The sequence below is a fragment of the Aethalodelphis obliquidens genome, unplaced genomic scaffold (genome assembly GCF_003676395.1).
Source record: "Aethalodelphis obliquidens isolate GAN/ISIS:26980383/991018 unplaced genomic scaffold, ASM367639v1 scaffold9, whole genome shotgun sequence".
NCBI classification, from domain to species: Eukaryota; Metazoa; Chordata; class Mammalia; order Artiodactyla; family Delphinidae; genus Aethalodelphis; species Aethalodelphis obliquidens.
Window position 1 is genome coordinate 122,831 of NW_020837953.1, and position 15,903 is coordinate 138,733.

Sequence of the window (15,903 nt, forward strand, 5' to 3'; positions counted from 1 at the left end):
ACCTTTTCTCTTTTTAATGTATAGAATCTATTCCAGAAGAATGCAGAATATGCACCTCAAACTTAACCAGTCTACAATGACCTCTTAATTTCTGCCTAAATGTAAATGGTACCACCATCTACCTAGTTGCTCAAGCCAAAAATCTAGGTCTATCCACGATTCTCTAGTTCCCTTCGGCTCCCACATTTAATCAAGTCTGATTCAACATCCAAAACATCAAGAATCATCAGCTCACTTTTCTTTGCTTCCAACCCCAAAACCTCATCTAACCACAATCAGGTCTTGCCTGGGCTTCTGCCGTCTAGTGTATTACTTTTACCTTCCTTTAGTCCATTCTCCACCTGGTAGACTATATTATCAGGTCACCTCACTCCCCTGTTAAAAACCTTCCAGTGGCTTCTACTGCACACAGACTAAAACCTGAACTTCTCGCTCTGACTCACAAAGCTCCTCTCTCCCGCCCACGTCACATTCCCTCCCTCTCTCTTGCATTTTATCCCACTGCTCTCCAGGGCTCCCAATATGCGCCCCCAGCTTATTCTTGCTTGAGAGCTATTTTTGTCCTCTCTGCAGAGAAAGCTCTTCCCCCTTATTTTTGCATGTCTGGCTCCTTCTTATCATTTTGATCTTGTTTAAATTTCACCTTGTCCAAGAGGCTTTCCCTGTAACCAATCAAAGTAGTCACAAGCCACATTCCCTATTTTAATTATCTGTAAGACACTGAACACTACTGATAATTCTCTTAGTTTATTTATGCATTTGCTAGTTAATTTCCTCATTAGAAGGTAAGCTGAACCATGTCAGGGAGACTTATCTGTTTTATTCATGCCTATTTCTTTAAATACCCAAAATAGTACCTGGCGTGTAATATGCATTCATCGAATACTTGTTGAATGGAAAGAATAAGTATCACATGATCAAATATTTACTAAAAGAGACGCTATTCCAATAGTTTATTTTTGTTATAGAAGCAAAGGAAAAAGTATAGAAAGATACTAAACAATAAAACTTAACTTCCTTGAGGAGGTACGGAAAGGAAAATAAAATTTTCTAATAACTGCATTGTTTGATTAGTTATAATAAATGCGTATTTCAGGGAATTAAAAATAATTTAATAAGTAAAAAATGAGAAGAGAATGTAACGTTCCTCAGCTGGGAATCCCTCAGCTGATTATTTATAGAGCCAGCTACCTATCTATCTATCCATCCATCTCTAGAAGCATATTACTATGTTAGCAATCTTGTTGTACTAGTAATTTCTTCACCAATAGATGAAAATATTTAAAGACACCAGCAATCATAGTATTAAAGTGTTTTTAAACCATAAAGAAAGGTACGATTCAGTCATTAAAAAAGAGAATTTTCTAATAAATTCTGAAATGCCTAGTTAGGACAAATTTCATATCTAGAATGAACCTTAAGGAACTTTGAAAAAGGCAGTACTCATATGGTTAAGTTCTAATGTGTTTGTTTAACATTGTTATATTACTTTATAATCAGTGCCTCAAATACTTCCTATTTTAATTAGGGAAATACCTTAGCTAATAAATTCTGAGTTTGGAATACCAGATACTGAAAATCCATGTAATTCATTCACTAAGCTAATTAGCAGTCATCTTACCTCAGTAGAAGATGGGGAACTTGATGGTAATGGAAAGGGAGTAACGGCCATCTGATTGACCGCATCTTCATTTCTGTGGATGTTAAAATTGGCAGAATCAGTACACAGTAAAAGGCAGTATCAGTACACGGTAAACGCTAAGTTCTTGGCTCAAATTAGAATCACTTCCTCAGTTCTCAGTTGAAAATGCACTCACAGCACCACAGAATTAAAAAAAATGTAAATATACACTGGTTTTGAGCATGCAAAGCCATTAGGTACAAAAACAGATGTATTACTCAAGGGATACCAAGATACAATTATTAGTGACAAAGAGTGATGATGCTAGAAGTTGGCCAACTTCTGCTTAGTAAGTCAGGTGCTGCAGAGGATACTTTTGGAAAGGCATCAACTCTTTCAACACCGAGGAGTATAAATTTTTCATATGGGGTGTGCAACCTCTAGGCCCCATTAATGTCTGGAGCATTTTGTTCTTTGAACTGGAAAGGTTCCCAGCCTCCTCATTTGGCTTCTAAATTTGTTCTGCCAGATGAAGGATGACGGGATGTATATGACAGTCCCCGCATGGGCGGACTGTGTGAGAAGGAGTCTAATTGGAGCAGAGGAGGTGGGAGCTGAAACTTCATTACCAGGAAGACAGGCACAGAACAGCTCCTAGAATACCAGTTCTGGTGATTTGGGCTATTTCCACTATGTTACTAGCAAATGGTAGGTAAGCAGCGGTTCTGTGGGAAATCTATCCTTTACTGTTCATTCGTGACACACAACCAAAATAGTTATCTCAAGATTTATGTGAAGTTTGACTTTAGGTTTCACAATATAAACCAAAGAAGCTTCTTACTGGTGTGCAAAGATTTAAGACTGTTCACAGATCTCTTGTCCGGTGTACATAGGATAGCCACTATCTGACTTAGGAGGGCACTCAAATCCATTTTATCCCATTTTATTTTTTATGTCTCACCAATTGGAAAAAGATCCATCAGTCGATGTCTTTCCTACTTTGAGGCTTTAATCATATCACTGCCTTTACCTGAAATGCCTTTCTTTTTAAAATTTATACCCCACCCATCCTTCTCCTCCAGTGTGAGTTCAATAACCTCAACTACATGAATTATTCCCTTGAGTACAAAGACTATATATTGATGTCTTCCAAATTCACAGTTAGCCTGGATCTTTTTCTGAGCCTAGGATCTGCATATCCAACTCCCACTTTACATCTCCACTAGATGTCTTAGATGCATCTCAAATAAAATAAAGCTCTTTATCCCACTCAGTTCCCAGAGGGTTCCACAGTCAACTTCCTCTCCACCTTAGTAAATATCAACAGTATTCACCCAGTTGTTTAACCAGGAACCTAAAAGTCATTCTTGAAACCTCTCACCGCTCAATTGTATACCTAATCCATCAAGAAGTCTTATTGATCCTATCTTCAAAACGTATCTTGAATCTTTGCACTTCTTTCCATCCTATCCTAGTACAAGCGATCATCATTTCTCACCTGAATTAATATATTTAAGAACATCCTATTTGGTCTCCCTACTTACACTCTTCATCCTCTGTTCAATCCATTCTTCACCCAGCAGTTATTATGGTTCTAAAACATAAATCTGATTATATTTCTTTCTCCTGCTTAAAATCCTCCTATGGCTCCTTACTGCACTTAGGATCAAGTTCAAAACTGTTAGGGAGGCTATAAGGCCTTGAGCAATCTGGCCCCAGCTCCCACCTCTGGCCTTTTCTTGTTCTCCCTTCTCTTCCTCACTCTGATCCAACCCAGTTACACAGGCCTCCTCTCCATTTCTCAGCTGAGCCAAGCTCCATCCACCTCATGGCCTTCTCTTCTGCTCTGCATGCTTCATGCCCAAATCTTTTGTCTGAGTTTTTCCTATTTCTCCTTCATAGCTCACCATAAACGTCATTTCCTGAAACAAGCTTTCCAGGACCTCTACTATATGCTCACAGCACCTGTCAATGATCATAAATCTGTTTTCTTTCAAAATGTACCTAACTGATTTGTACGCACACCTGCTTCAAATCTGTCTTCCCCTCAAATGGTAAGCACTCCAAGGACAGAACTCATGTCCTTCCTACTCTCTATTACATCATCTAGGGCAAACACATTGCCTGGAAAATAGTCTGTACTTAACAGAGTTATTTTTAAAAATGTAATGATCACTCACTTCATTAAAGAGACAGAGGCAGTTTCAGTTCTAGAACTACCATTGAACTAGCTGTGGGATTTGGGGGAAATCACTTCCAAGAGAATCCGTCTCCTGATCTCTTAAGTAATAAGTAGGTTGAACTGTAAGAATTCTAAGTTGATAAAAATTCTTGTGGAATAAGGCAGAGTATAAATTAAGAGATGAAGTCTAGGTACCATTTCTTGCTCTAACCTTCTTAAATTCTTAGATTATCTAGCACGCCAGCCAAACCAAAGCAAAGGGAGAAAAACGAAAATCACAAAGTGACACAGAGCATGAAGAACATGTCTGTTTCTTCTGACATTATTGTAGATGCCCTGAGCATGCACTATTATGTTAAGAGATGGCTATAGTTTTTCAGGGAGTACAATCCATTCCTCAGCAATTTGCTCATACACAGAAGAAGTAATCAATTACCCATGGGTAAGTAACAGCATTTTCCCAGTGGTAATTCCCTTTCCCATTCAGTCTCGCCCATGGAATAACACAATAGAGCTCAGCTCTAGCTTAGAGCTGAAAGCCAATAGGACATATCTGCTCCAGATTCAGAGCCCGTGGGGCAGAGCGTATTTGGCAGTAATTAAGCAGATGGCTTTTCATATCTCTTTCAAAGGTTACCGGCATTAAAAAACATAGCTACACATAAATTCTTATTGAGAAATTATGATTAGCTGGACCAAGTTATCCCTTCATAATTTAACAATTTTCCCCAAATTAGTATGACTTTACTGGCCTTTAAAGTCCATATTAATTTTTTAAAAACAGAACAGTACAGAAAACCTCAGTGGAGTGAAGAAAGCTGCTATAAAAATTTACAGTTCATAATCCGTTATAATCCACTAGTGAGTGAGTGTTCACACACCTCGGCATTAAGCAAGTGGAGACCTGACAGAGCAGCAATTTTAAAGAGAAAGAAATGGGAAGAGGGAAACCAAAGGAGAGAAGATAATTACACTTCACACAAACAGTTAACCTGAAAGACTTCTGGGGACCCTCTGACCCCTCAGAGTCCATGATTCTCATAAGGAATGAAATCTGTTTGCTTCATAATTAACCTTTTCTTCCCCGTATAATTAACATAAGTTTCTTAGGTCCTGGTGCCCCACACGGTATACAATCAGGAATTGTAATTGTTTGTTGGTGTTTTTGTAATTCTTTTTAACAGCTGTTGGGAGAGAGAGAGTGGAATTCTACTATGGATAAATGTGAGGTTTCCAGGGTACCTTGGAACACTGTATAGGTATATCCTTATCACTGGACTTGCTGTGCTCTATCAAGATTATTTGTGGGCTCCCCTGGTGGCGCAGTGGTTGAGAGTCCGCCTGCCGATGCAGGGCACACGGGTTCGTGCCCCGGTCCGGGAAGATCCCACATGCCGCGGAGCGGCTGGGCCCGTGAGCCATGGCCGCTGAGCCTGCGCGTCCGGAGCCTGTGCTCCGCAACGGGAGAGGCCACGACAGCGAGAGGCCCGCGTACCGCAAAAAAAAAAAAAAGATTATTTGTGCTGCTCTTTCTCCCTCTCTAAACACAGAGATGGGATCTTATTTCTTTATATCCCCAGCTTGTAGCAGGATACCTCAGCGAGAGTAGGTGTACTATAAATGTCTGTTGAGTGAAAGGGGTCTTAACAAAGCAGGAAAAAGATATGAAGTAGAACTATCAAGAGTGTGCTCTATGCTTTCCAAGCTACTTCACAAGTTAGAGAAGATGTGCTGCCTGCAGTCAGCCAGCTATTGGTATTTACCACATTAATGGACATTTCTCGGAGTGTCTGCCCAGCTCACAGTGATTCCACGGATGGGCTATACTGTGTAACACCGACAGCTGGCCTCAACCTCAGTGGATGTAGGGGGCAGATGCCAGCCACATTTTGAGCCCATCAATTCTCTCTCCCAGGGACTCAAAATCTAGAACCGACTCATAGAGATCAAGAGTGTGGTATCTAGACAATACTAATGGAAATGCTCAAGGCTAAACAGGGGCTTCAGAACTCCCTTCTGCTGACGTCTCTGAAGTCGCCCTACTTCCTTCTCTTCAGAGTCTTAGCTGTATGGCTTCTTCTTAAGAGTCCACAAGATATCCCTGTATTCTTACAATACATTCTCCTTTTAATTTAAGCTGGCTAGAGTTTCCTTCAATTGGTTGAAACTCAATAATATAGCTCTGATTTCATTTTGAATATATTCATTTGTTTAACAAATATTTATACTATGAATACAAAAATGAATAAAACATGATTCCTGCCTTTGATGATATTAGCAATTAGTGAGGAACACAGCTAGGGTAAACAGACAATTACAATAGTGGAATTTCTATCTAGGGACTGTCAATTTAGTTTTTCTCCAAAAGGATGCTAGAACACACCCAATTCAGTTTTTTTGTTTGTAGAATATTTATATTTATGACAAAGACACATTCTGGATCCACATTTCAATTCAATCTTGTTATAAAAATATATTCATATTGGTAAAAATCGTGCAAAACATGTGTTAGGCAGAATTCTAAGAAGGCTCCCAAGATTCCTGCTCCCTGGTTTACAGGTTGTGAGTAGGATGAATTCCCTTCCATGATTAGGTTAAATTATACAGCATAGCTTGACCTTAAGATAAAGGCAGATTACCAGGTTGGGCAAGACCTAATCACATGGGCCCTTTAAATCTGGAGATTTCACTTCTTAGAGCCTCATTGTCCTGATCTCTGAAATTAGTAGGTTGACCTACATGAATTTTAAGGAATGCCTGGAGGTCAGAGATAGAAAGTCAGAGATTAGAAGTACCACCTCTGGCTTGAGCATGAAAGGGGCCTCATGGTAAAGGATGTGAATGGCCTCTAAAAGCTAAGAAAAGTCTCCATCTAAGAACCAACAAGGAAATAGACTTTAACAAGAATGAGCTTGGAAGTAGATTTTTACCCAAGCCTCCAGAAAAGCGCTCAACATCTTGTTTTCTGCCTCATGATATCCTAAGCAGAGAGCCCAGCCCCTCTGTGCCAGACTTCTGACCTACAGAACTGTCAGCTAATACATGGGTGTTGTTCTAAGCCATTAAATTTGTGGTAGTTTGTTACACAGCAAGAGAAAAGTAATATCTAACAAAACTTTTTGATTTGGAAAACACGATCACCAGAAACATAACTTTTGAGTTCTTGCCATGTATTGCTGTTTTGATGCTTTTTATGTGTTAACTCATTTAACCTTCATGACAATTCTACGTAGTAGTTATAATTATTTTCTTCATTTTACACAGAGGTTAAGCTACCTGACCAAAGTCACAAAGCTAATAAATAGCAAGCTCAGATTAAAATCCAGCCATCTGGCTTCAAAACCTACTCTTTTAACTATCATGTTACAGTGTTTTCCATTTCAATAGCCTGACCCAAAGCCACAAATATCTTCTCTCATATATGCAAGCTAATATCCCCAGATCCATCTTGGGGAAAAGTTCTACTAGGTCACAATTTATTTATTTTTTTCTTGCGGTACGCGGGCCTCTCACTGTTGTGGCCTCTCCCGTTGCGGAGCACAGGCTCCGGACTCGCAGGCTCAGCGGCCATGGCTCACGGGCCCAGCCGCTCCGCGGCATATGGGATCTTCCCGGACCGGGGCACGAACCCACGTCCCCTGCATCGGCAAGCGGACTCTCAACCACTGCGCCACCAGGGAAGCCCTGTCACAATTTACTCTTAAAGCTATTTCACAATTTTCCTCAGGGTAAAGATGCATGCAGGGTTCTAAGTTTGCGCACTCTGACTCGATCAACTTTTCATAATTAAGTTCGGAGTATCACAGCTACATTACTCATCCCTCAAATAAATATAATGACTGTAAAATGCTTTAAAATACTCATTGTGCTTGATAGTGCAGGTAGGATGGTGAATAGTATGATGGGGTGTAATTCCCTCAGTACTCTTCTCTGACAGTGAGTAGGGCTGTTCCTAAATCCTCTGGCTGGTAGTTTTCTTCACCTTTAAAGTTGAGCCAGTTCTCGATTAACTACGTTTCCTTTTCTGCCTTGGTGATCATGGAAACACAGGCTGAGATGGAACCTCTGTTGCCTGGGTACCTAACTGACCATAGGGAGCAGAGAGGCCCCCTTGCTGAGCCCCGGTAGACCTGTACAATGAGAAAGAAAGAGACCCTGTGTCGTTTTAAGCGACTGACATTTGGGCTGTTAGTTAATGTTTGAAGCATTATTGAGTCTATCCTGACTCAAAGATGTTCTAAACAAGTTTATTCTATAATAATTTTTTTCCGAAAAGTCATGCTTGTACCTTAATCAGAATAGCTAAAAACTGGAAACAACCCAAATGTCCACCTTCAGGAGAATGGATCAAAAAATTGTGGTATCTTCATAGATTGGAATATTCCTCAGTAATTAAAGGAACTATTGATATATAGGACAACAAGGATAAATCTCAAAAAAATTACGTAAAATGAAAGAAACCAGAAACAGAATGATAGATCTTGCTTGATTCTATTTACACGAAGCTCAAGAATAGTTAAAACTAATCTGTGGTGACAGAAATCAGACGTGTTGGCTCTGCAGGGAGGGACTGACTGGAAAGGAGCACCAGGAAGCTTTCCGGGTGAATGAATTTCTTACATTTTTGTTTTGGGTGATGGCTACACAGGTGTATGCTTTGTATTATCAAAACTCAACAAACTGAACACTTAAAATCTATTGCATTGAGTATAAATCATACCCCAGTTTAAAAATGAATTCATGATTATATAATGTGTAAGACATCTATGTGCTCTTCTGGAAAGAAATCCAGTCCTAAGCAGACCTAGGTAAATGTACAGTTCCATCTGCAGTTCTACCAGTAAGATGTAAGCAAGATACTACGCAACTTTTAAAAAGTCTTGCTTCTTAATCTATAAAATTAGGATAATATCTTCTAACAGAATTGAGAGATAACATAAATGTCATAACACTAAAGCATAGGAACAATAGTTAACATTTAATGTTTTACGATGTTCAGTCTCAGATGCTTACATTTTCAGGTGCTAAGTCCTCAGTTACTCTTGATTCATTCACCCATCAACTCTTAGACCCAAAGAAAGCATTCAGTCTAAAGGCCTCATTCTAAAGATTTCATTCTTTTTTCTCTTTTCTTCTAGTTCAATGTCCCCATCCTAATTCATGCACTTTTCACATCGTCTATACTGTGACAACAGCTTTCTCTGTGTCTCAGTCAATCCAAATCACTCCCGTCTCAACTGTGAAATCCCCTCTCTGTAACCAAGCCTGCAAATGCACTCTGAATAACCCAACATCATAGAGTTCCCTCTACTGGTGTTAGTTTTGCCTGATGTATAGTTATTTATCTGCATGTATTGGAAGTTCTTGAATAACTTCTTACTTAACTCCGTGGTCTTATATAGTATCTGAGATACAGTAGGTACTCAATAAATACTTGAATTAAATTTGTTCATGCAGTTTAGACTTAATTTTTTCCTATGTAAATCTACCCAGGTAGCATTAACTAGCTCTTGCTGTACCACTGTCACAACAGCAATCTCTCTCTCTTCTGAATTTCTAAACTACTAACATGGCTTTTCTCAGCAACTTCTTTCTATTCTTCTAAGAATACTTCACTGCATTCTTAGAAGCACATACATGTCACATACAGGGATTTGTTGATAAAACCCTTTATGTTTATTCTTTACCCATCAAAGTTGTAACCGTAATTAAGTTGTAGTAAGAGATTTCAATAACATGTTATTTAAAGCATCAGTCCAATAATCATTGACTAATTCCTTAGGATTAAATATGAGATTCTCTCTCTAATGTAAACTCTAAAAGAATGCTACAAATTGTGGTTAAAAGAAAGATTAGTGAGATATGAGGAGAACATACTTATCTTCAGGAAAGCACACTGAGCCCATGACAACAGTTTCTGAATGAGGAAAAAAAAAAGACATCTGATGTAATGGGCTGTATGTATGTGTGTATTTGTAGAATTCCACAACTTTTCATTTATCAGGGTCTGAGATATCTCCAAGGAGAATTTCTCCTTCTTTTAAAAGTGAAAGTGTGTTTCATCCTAAAATTTATACGGAATAGCCAAAACAATCTTGAAAAAGAAGAACAAAGTTGGAGGTCTCACCCTTCCTGATTTCGCAATGTACTACAGTGTTATAGCAATCAAAACAATGTTGTATTAGCTTAAGAACAGACATATAGACCAATGGAACAGAATAGAAAGCCCTGAAATAAACCCTCAGTGTAGGGTCAAATGATTTCAACACGGGTGCCAAGACCATTCAATGGGGGAAAGGATGATCTTTTCAACAAATTGTACAGGGAAACCTGGATATCCACATGCAAAAGAATGAAGTTGGATCCTTCCCCTATACCATATACAGAAATTAACTCAAAATAGATCAAAGACCTGAACATAAGAGCTAAAACTATAAAACTGTTAAAGAAAACATAGGGGACAAACTTCATGACATTGGATTTGGCAATGATATCTTGGATTTGACACCAAAAGCCCAAGCAACAACAAATAGATAAATTGGACTATATTAAAATGAAAAACTTCCGTGGATCAAAGGACACAATCAACAGAGTGAAAAGGCAACCTATGGAATGGGAGAAAACTTTTGCAAATCGTATATCTGATAATGAGTTAATATCCAGAATACATAAAGAATTCCTGCCACTCAACAACAAAACAAACAATCTGATTAAAAAACAGGAAAAAGACTTGAAAAGACACAAATGGCCAATAAACACATCAAAAAATGCTCAATATCACTAATCATCAGAGAAATGCACATCAAAACCACAATGAGATACCATCTCATACCCAATAGGATAAGTACTATCAAAAAAATGGAAAACAATAAGAGTGAGGTTGTAGAGAAACTGGAACCCTTGTCCACTGTTGGTAGGAATGTAATATGGTGTAGATGCTATGGAAACTATAGTGGTTCTTCAAAAAACTGAAAATAGAATTGCCATATAATTCAGCAATTCCACTTCCGGGTATATATGGAAAAGAATTGAGAGTCTCAAACAGACATTTGTACACTCATGTTCATACTAACATTATTCACAATAGTCAAAAGGTAGAAGCAACCCAAGTGTTTCTCAACAGATGAATGGATAAACATACAATGGAATATCATTCAATTTTAAAAAGGAAGGCAATTCTGACACATGCTACAACATGGATGAACCTTGAAAACATTATGGTAAGCGAAATAAGCCAGTAACAAAAGGACAAATACTGTATGAGTCCACTTTTATGAGATACCTAACGTAGTTAAATTGAGAGAGAGAAAGTAGGAAGATAATTGCCAGGAGCTTGGGGGTGGGTGCGGAGAGGACAGAATGGGGTATTATTTGTCAATGGGTATAGAGTTGCAGTTCTGCAAGATGTAAAAAGTTTTGGAGATAGATGGTGGTGATGGCTGTACAACAATGTGAATATACTTAATTCTACTTTAACTGTACACTTAAAAATGGTTAATAAGGTAGATTTTATGTTATGCATATTTTACCACAATTAAAAAAATTAACTAAGACCAAACAAAGTACAAGTGTGATGAGAATACATTTGAATTATTTAGAATATCACTTAAAACCATTTTGTCTTCAGGACTGCTCTGGTCTTACCACTTGGAAATTCACTTTCACTAAACCCATAAATCTTATTTTATGTCCACAAAACAGCATTATATCAAAAGTAGAAGTTATGTGCCTGAATTCAACCAGGAGTACTGAGTACGTTGATTTAATTTTTTGCAACCTGTTCTCAAATGATTATAACTACAATCTAGTGGCTAGCACATTGTTTAGGTGTACACATACAAAAAGCTGAATAAATGAACACATGAACACAACTAAACAGGCCTAGATAATTTTTTCTGACTGCATTATCAATAAATACAGTGATGTGAGACACCTGAAAATAAACTCTACATTTGCTATATTAACTGGAACATGACATTGAATTAACATTCAGCCAGGAAACCTCCATGTAAATGAACCAGAAGTAACATATAAAACAAAGCAAATCATTATATCTCAGTGGGAGCAAAACTCCCTTCTGAAAAGATTCCAGGAGGTATTTCTAACTATATGAATACACTAAATAGTTTCCAATTTCCAACTGGAAAAACCACCAAAATAGCTAAATATGCTGAATCTGAAATAAATGCCTAGTGAGTGGAATTATGAACTCCATTTATGGCATTCCTAACAATGTCAATCACTAACTGAGGGCTGCTGGGAGTAACACAGCATCTAGACCCACATTTTACAAAGGTGGCCCCAGGTAAGTTCTAAATAATGGCTGCCATTTGTACAGAGGAAAAGTTGACTCATAAAATAGTTGGCAGTGAAAGTTGGCAGGAGAGTTAATATGGGGAGCTTTAGGACTGGATGGGATAAATGACAGCCTACCAAGTTTCTCATAGAGACTCTTTCTAAAGCTAGTACAGTAGATATCCACAGCCATTCTCCTCTTTATTCCGGCTGGCAAAGCCCAAATGTTGTTCAGGTACCCAGCCCTCACCGGAAGGCCATGTGCTAGGAAAGGTGACTCTTCCTGCAGGTATAAATCTGGGAAAAATCTTGCCTGATTTCTCTGAAATCATCGTGGTAATCTCATTTCAAGAGCCAATGGCAATGGAAACCTGTCATACTGGAGATCCTCAGTAGAGACTTGTTCAGAGGTCTTGTGCTCTGCTAAAGAAGTCTGAAAAATAAAACCTTCTCAGGATCAAGGCTTAGAGCCTACATGTGACAAGCATATGTGCAGAGAGAACTCGCTCTGGTTGCTCATGATTTGTTCAGAGAGCTCTACTTTTAGCATCCTTCCCATCCATTAGGATTCTTTGGCAGCAAGCAATAGAAATGAATTTAGGCCACCTGAAGCAAAAGGTAATTTATTAGAGGGATATTGAAATCTTACAAAACACAGGCAGGCTATATGATCAGACTTGGAACAGACCAGGAACTAAGAGACTTCCAGAGGACAAGGAAGCAGGATGCAGAATGATGTCATAGCAGGAGCCTCTGATCAAGGCCCTGTGGCTCCATGAATAAACACCATACATATAAAGTCACTCACATTACCTGCTTCCTGTTCTAAGCCTAAGGTATCATACTGCCCAAACTTAGGTTGCATGACCACCCACTGGCCACACCTTGGCAGTGAAAGAGAGATCTATTTCAGCTTCTACAGAGGGAGACAGGTATCTAGATTTACTGTTTTTACTGTTCCATCATACTATATACATTGTGTGCATGTGTGTGTGTGTTTGGGGGAGAGGAGTCTATCAAAGGAAACAGGCATTCTACTGTGTAGAAAGGTGTAAAAATACTGCCAAAAAAAAAATAAATCCCATCATCCCTGTGACTATCACAACTAGCTGTTTCTGAGTGCCAAAAGAAGTGAAACAAATATAGTCATGATTCCCACAAGCTGGTGTTAAGAAATAGGAGCAGCAAAGACAAAGTTAGCAATTCTACTCATGCAATAATAACAGTGGTTTTCAAAGATACTTTACAAGTCATACAAGAAAGATGGTCTTGTTTGGTAGCAGCACTTTACCTAATTGACTAAATTCATCTGAATTCACGAATGGCCCTGTAAAATATTTGGTTACTTCAGACTACCTAGCTACAGCCACCCTCAAAAGACAAAAATTTATGGCTACTGTGGATATTCAAAAGAATATGTCATAGGCTGTCAAGATGTTTCCAGAAATGTATGACCCGATGGAATGATAACTGGATTAAATATACAGCTTCCCAAGGTTACCACAGTCTGTCAAAGGGAGCAATATATAAATTCCAATGTTTTTGACAAAAGATCAAAACACAAAACACTCTAATTTCACCTTGTTCTTGAACCAAAAGTCTTATAAATTCTACTTATGAATTTAAAATTACTATTTAAAATGGATAGTACAGGAAACAAGTATGGAAGAAATAAGCAAGAGTCAGCATTTCAGAGCACCTGAGAGACTTATATGGCTCTACCACACGGTCCAACTAAACAAAGAAACAGAAGAGCCTTGAAACTACAGGAGAGTCTCTACTTCCTACAACTGCTAACATGGGTCAGTGCTAATGACAGGCCTCCTCCTCAAAACTTCTTGTCATATATGCCATGGATGATATTTTATTGTGCACTTGTAAAGGGGCCTTGCATTCTTTAATGGTCTATGAGAGTGAGAAAGATGCTTGCTTACAGAAATCAAATCAAATGACACACATAGCTGTGTTCATCCAATGATACTTTCCTAAAGAAGGGCCGCTTTTCTTCTAGAAGTAATGTTCAGGTATATTGGGCATAACATCCAATTCTAGAAATCTTTGGCTTTCTATATATACTATGACTTTGCTTACTTATCCTTCTGGTCTGAGGTTAAACGTCTTTCTCTGTGACACCCTCCCACAGGCTTCAAAGACCAGGTTAGGTGTGTCTCTTATATGTTCCTATAGTATCACAGCACTTACACCACTGGATAAGGTACTGGACTGTTTTACTCTCGGTGTCCTCGCTTAGAGCAGAGACTGTGTTCTCTGTGTCACTCGCTCCACAACACTTGCACAAGTAGGCACTGTGCAAATACTTGTCAAACAAATGCATGAATGTTTCTTAAGTCAAATTCATACTTGTTCCCACAATCTTTTTTCCCTCCTATTGATCAAAACTAGATGCAAAGAATCAAGAGCACAATAAAGGTCTTAAAAACAGGCATTCAATTTGCTTATTCAGATGGACTTACTCTGACATTCACATTAATTTCAAATAAACTTCATCTTTTAGGGACATGGCTAGAGGATAACAGGCCACACCATATTTTTAATTATAAAAACAAGACATGTTCAGTGGATACAGTAAGGTGGATCCCATGGCGAGTCCACTTTCACTTGTTAGGGCTTGACAGCTAGCACTAAATCTTTCCAAGGGTTTCAGTTTCATTTGGCCTCCTTTAGCCCCAGCAGTTTTTAACAGGACACATTTTCCACATGTAATTAAGTAATGGAGAGTGAGTTGTTATACATGACATTTAATTTTCGATAGTGGGGGAAGGTATGACAAGAGCTGCAGGCAAGATCATTCATCTTCTTGGATCCCTGTACTGCCAAATATAGCAATTCATTCTTGATCGTATTAATACAGTGTTCCTCCTGTACTGAAATTGGAGCGCTTGTGTAGAGGGGCTCATGTGGAACAGGAAAACTCACAGAATTGAATGTATGGTACACAGTAAGCCCCCAGATTGTAATATACATCTAGATGATCTAGAGTAGAATAATTTAGTATACCAGGGTCTATATGTGCCATTGGGCACAATTACATGATTACAGGATTGTCCAAAATCTAGCAATGTAGGGAGATAAGGGCAAAAAGTGATTATGTAAGTCATATATACACAGCAGCAACTTGCTAATTTTCCTTGATGACTCACACACCCCTTTTGTGAATTACAGATCAATTAGTATATGAATAAAGACAAGTGTTAAAAGAATATAAGGACGTGATCACACAAATGTACATCACTACAGACTAAAGACCCTAGTTAATTAAAATGTTGCCTGCAGCATATTTTAACAGCTTTCTGTGATTACTACTAATCATTCTCCCAAACCTGTGGCCAGTTCCCATTTTTATCTCAATTGTCAATAAATTTGAAAAAGAGTTGCTCAGGTATAAAAGCCAGAATTTTCCGTATAATGGAAATGCACAGGGAATCACCAATTTCAACTAAGGAAGGAAATACTGCCAAAGAGAAGCACTAACCAAAGAAATACAATTTATAAAAATCAGTTTTTAAAGTAACATTATATCACACAGAGCAGTTATGCCGTTTTAAGGAAAAGTACAATTGCGTCTGTTGTACTGAGATGATTTAAGTGCTAAATTCCTGAAACTTGGTAACAAATCAATATTTAATTGTTTCAGGATTTGGTTCCAAAATAGGCAAAATTAGAGTTCTTGTAACAACAGCCTGAAAGAGGTAATTTATAGGCAGAGGCTGAAAGATGTATCTAAATGAGTAATGAACTAGACAATCAGCCTGAAGAAGCGAGGATGATGTGTTGGATAGCACCT

At 38.4% G+C, this 15,903-nt stretch overlaps 1 protein-coding gene across 18 annotated transcripts in view; it reads right to left on the minus strand.

Annotated features, from left to right (window-relative positions):
- PATJ (PATJ crumbs cell polarity complex component) overlaps positions 1–15,903 on the minus strand; it is a 358,987-nt gene that overhangs the window by 102,256 nt on the left and 240,828 nt on the right. For all 18 annotated transcript variants that reach the window (XM_027108328.1, XM_027108332.1, XM_027108333.1 and 15 more), the window contains one exon: positions 1,622–1,694. In XM_027108328.1, coding sequence (XP_026964129.1) covers positions 1,622–1,694 — 73 coding nt within the window. The remainder of the gene's footprint in view (positions 1–1,621; positions 1,695–15,903) is intronic.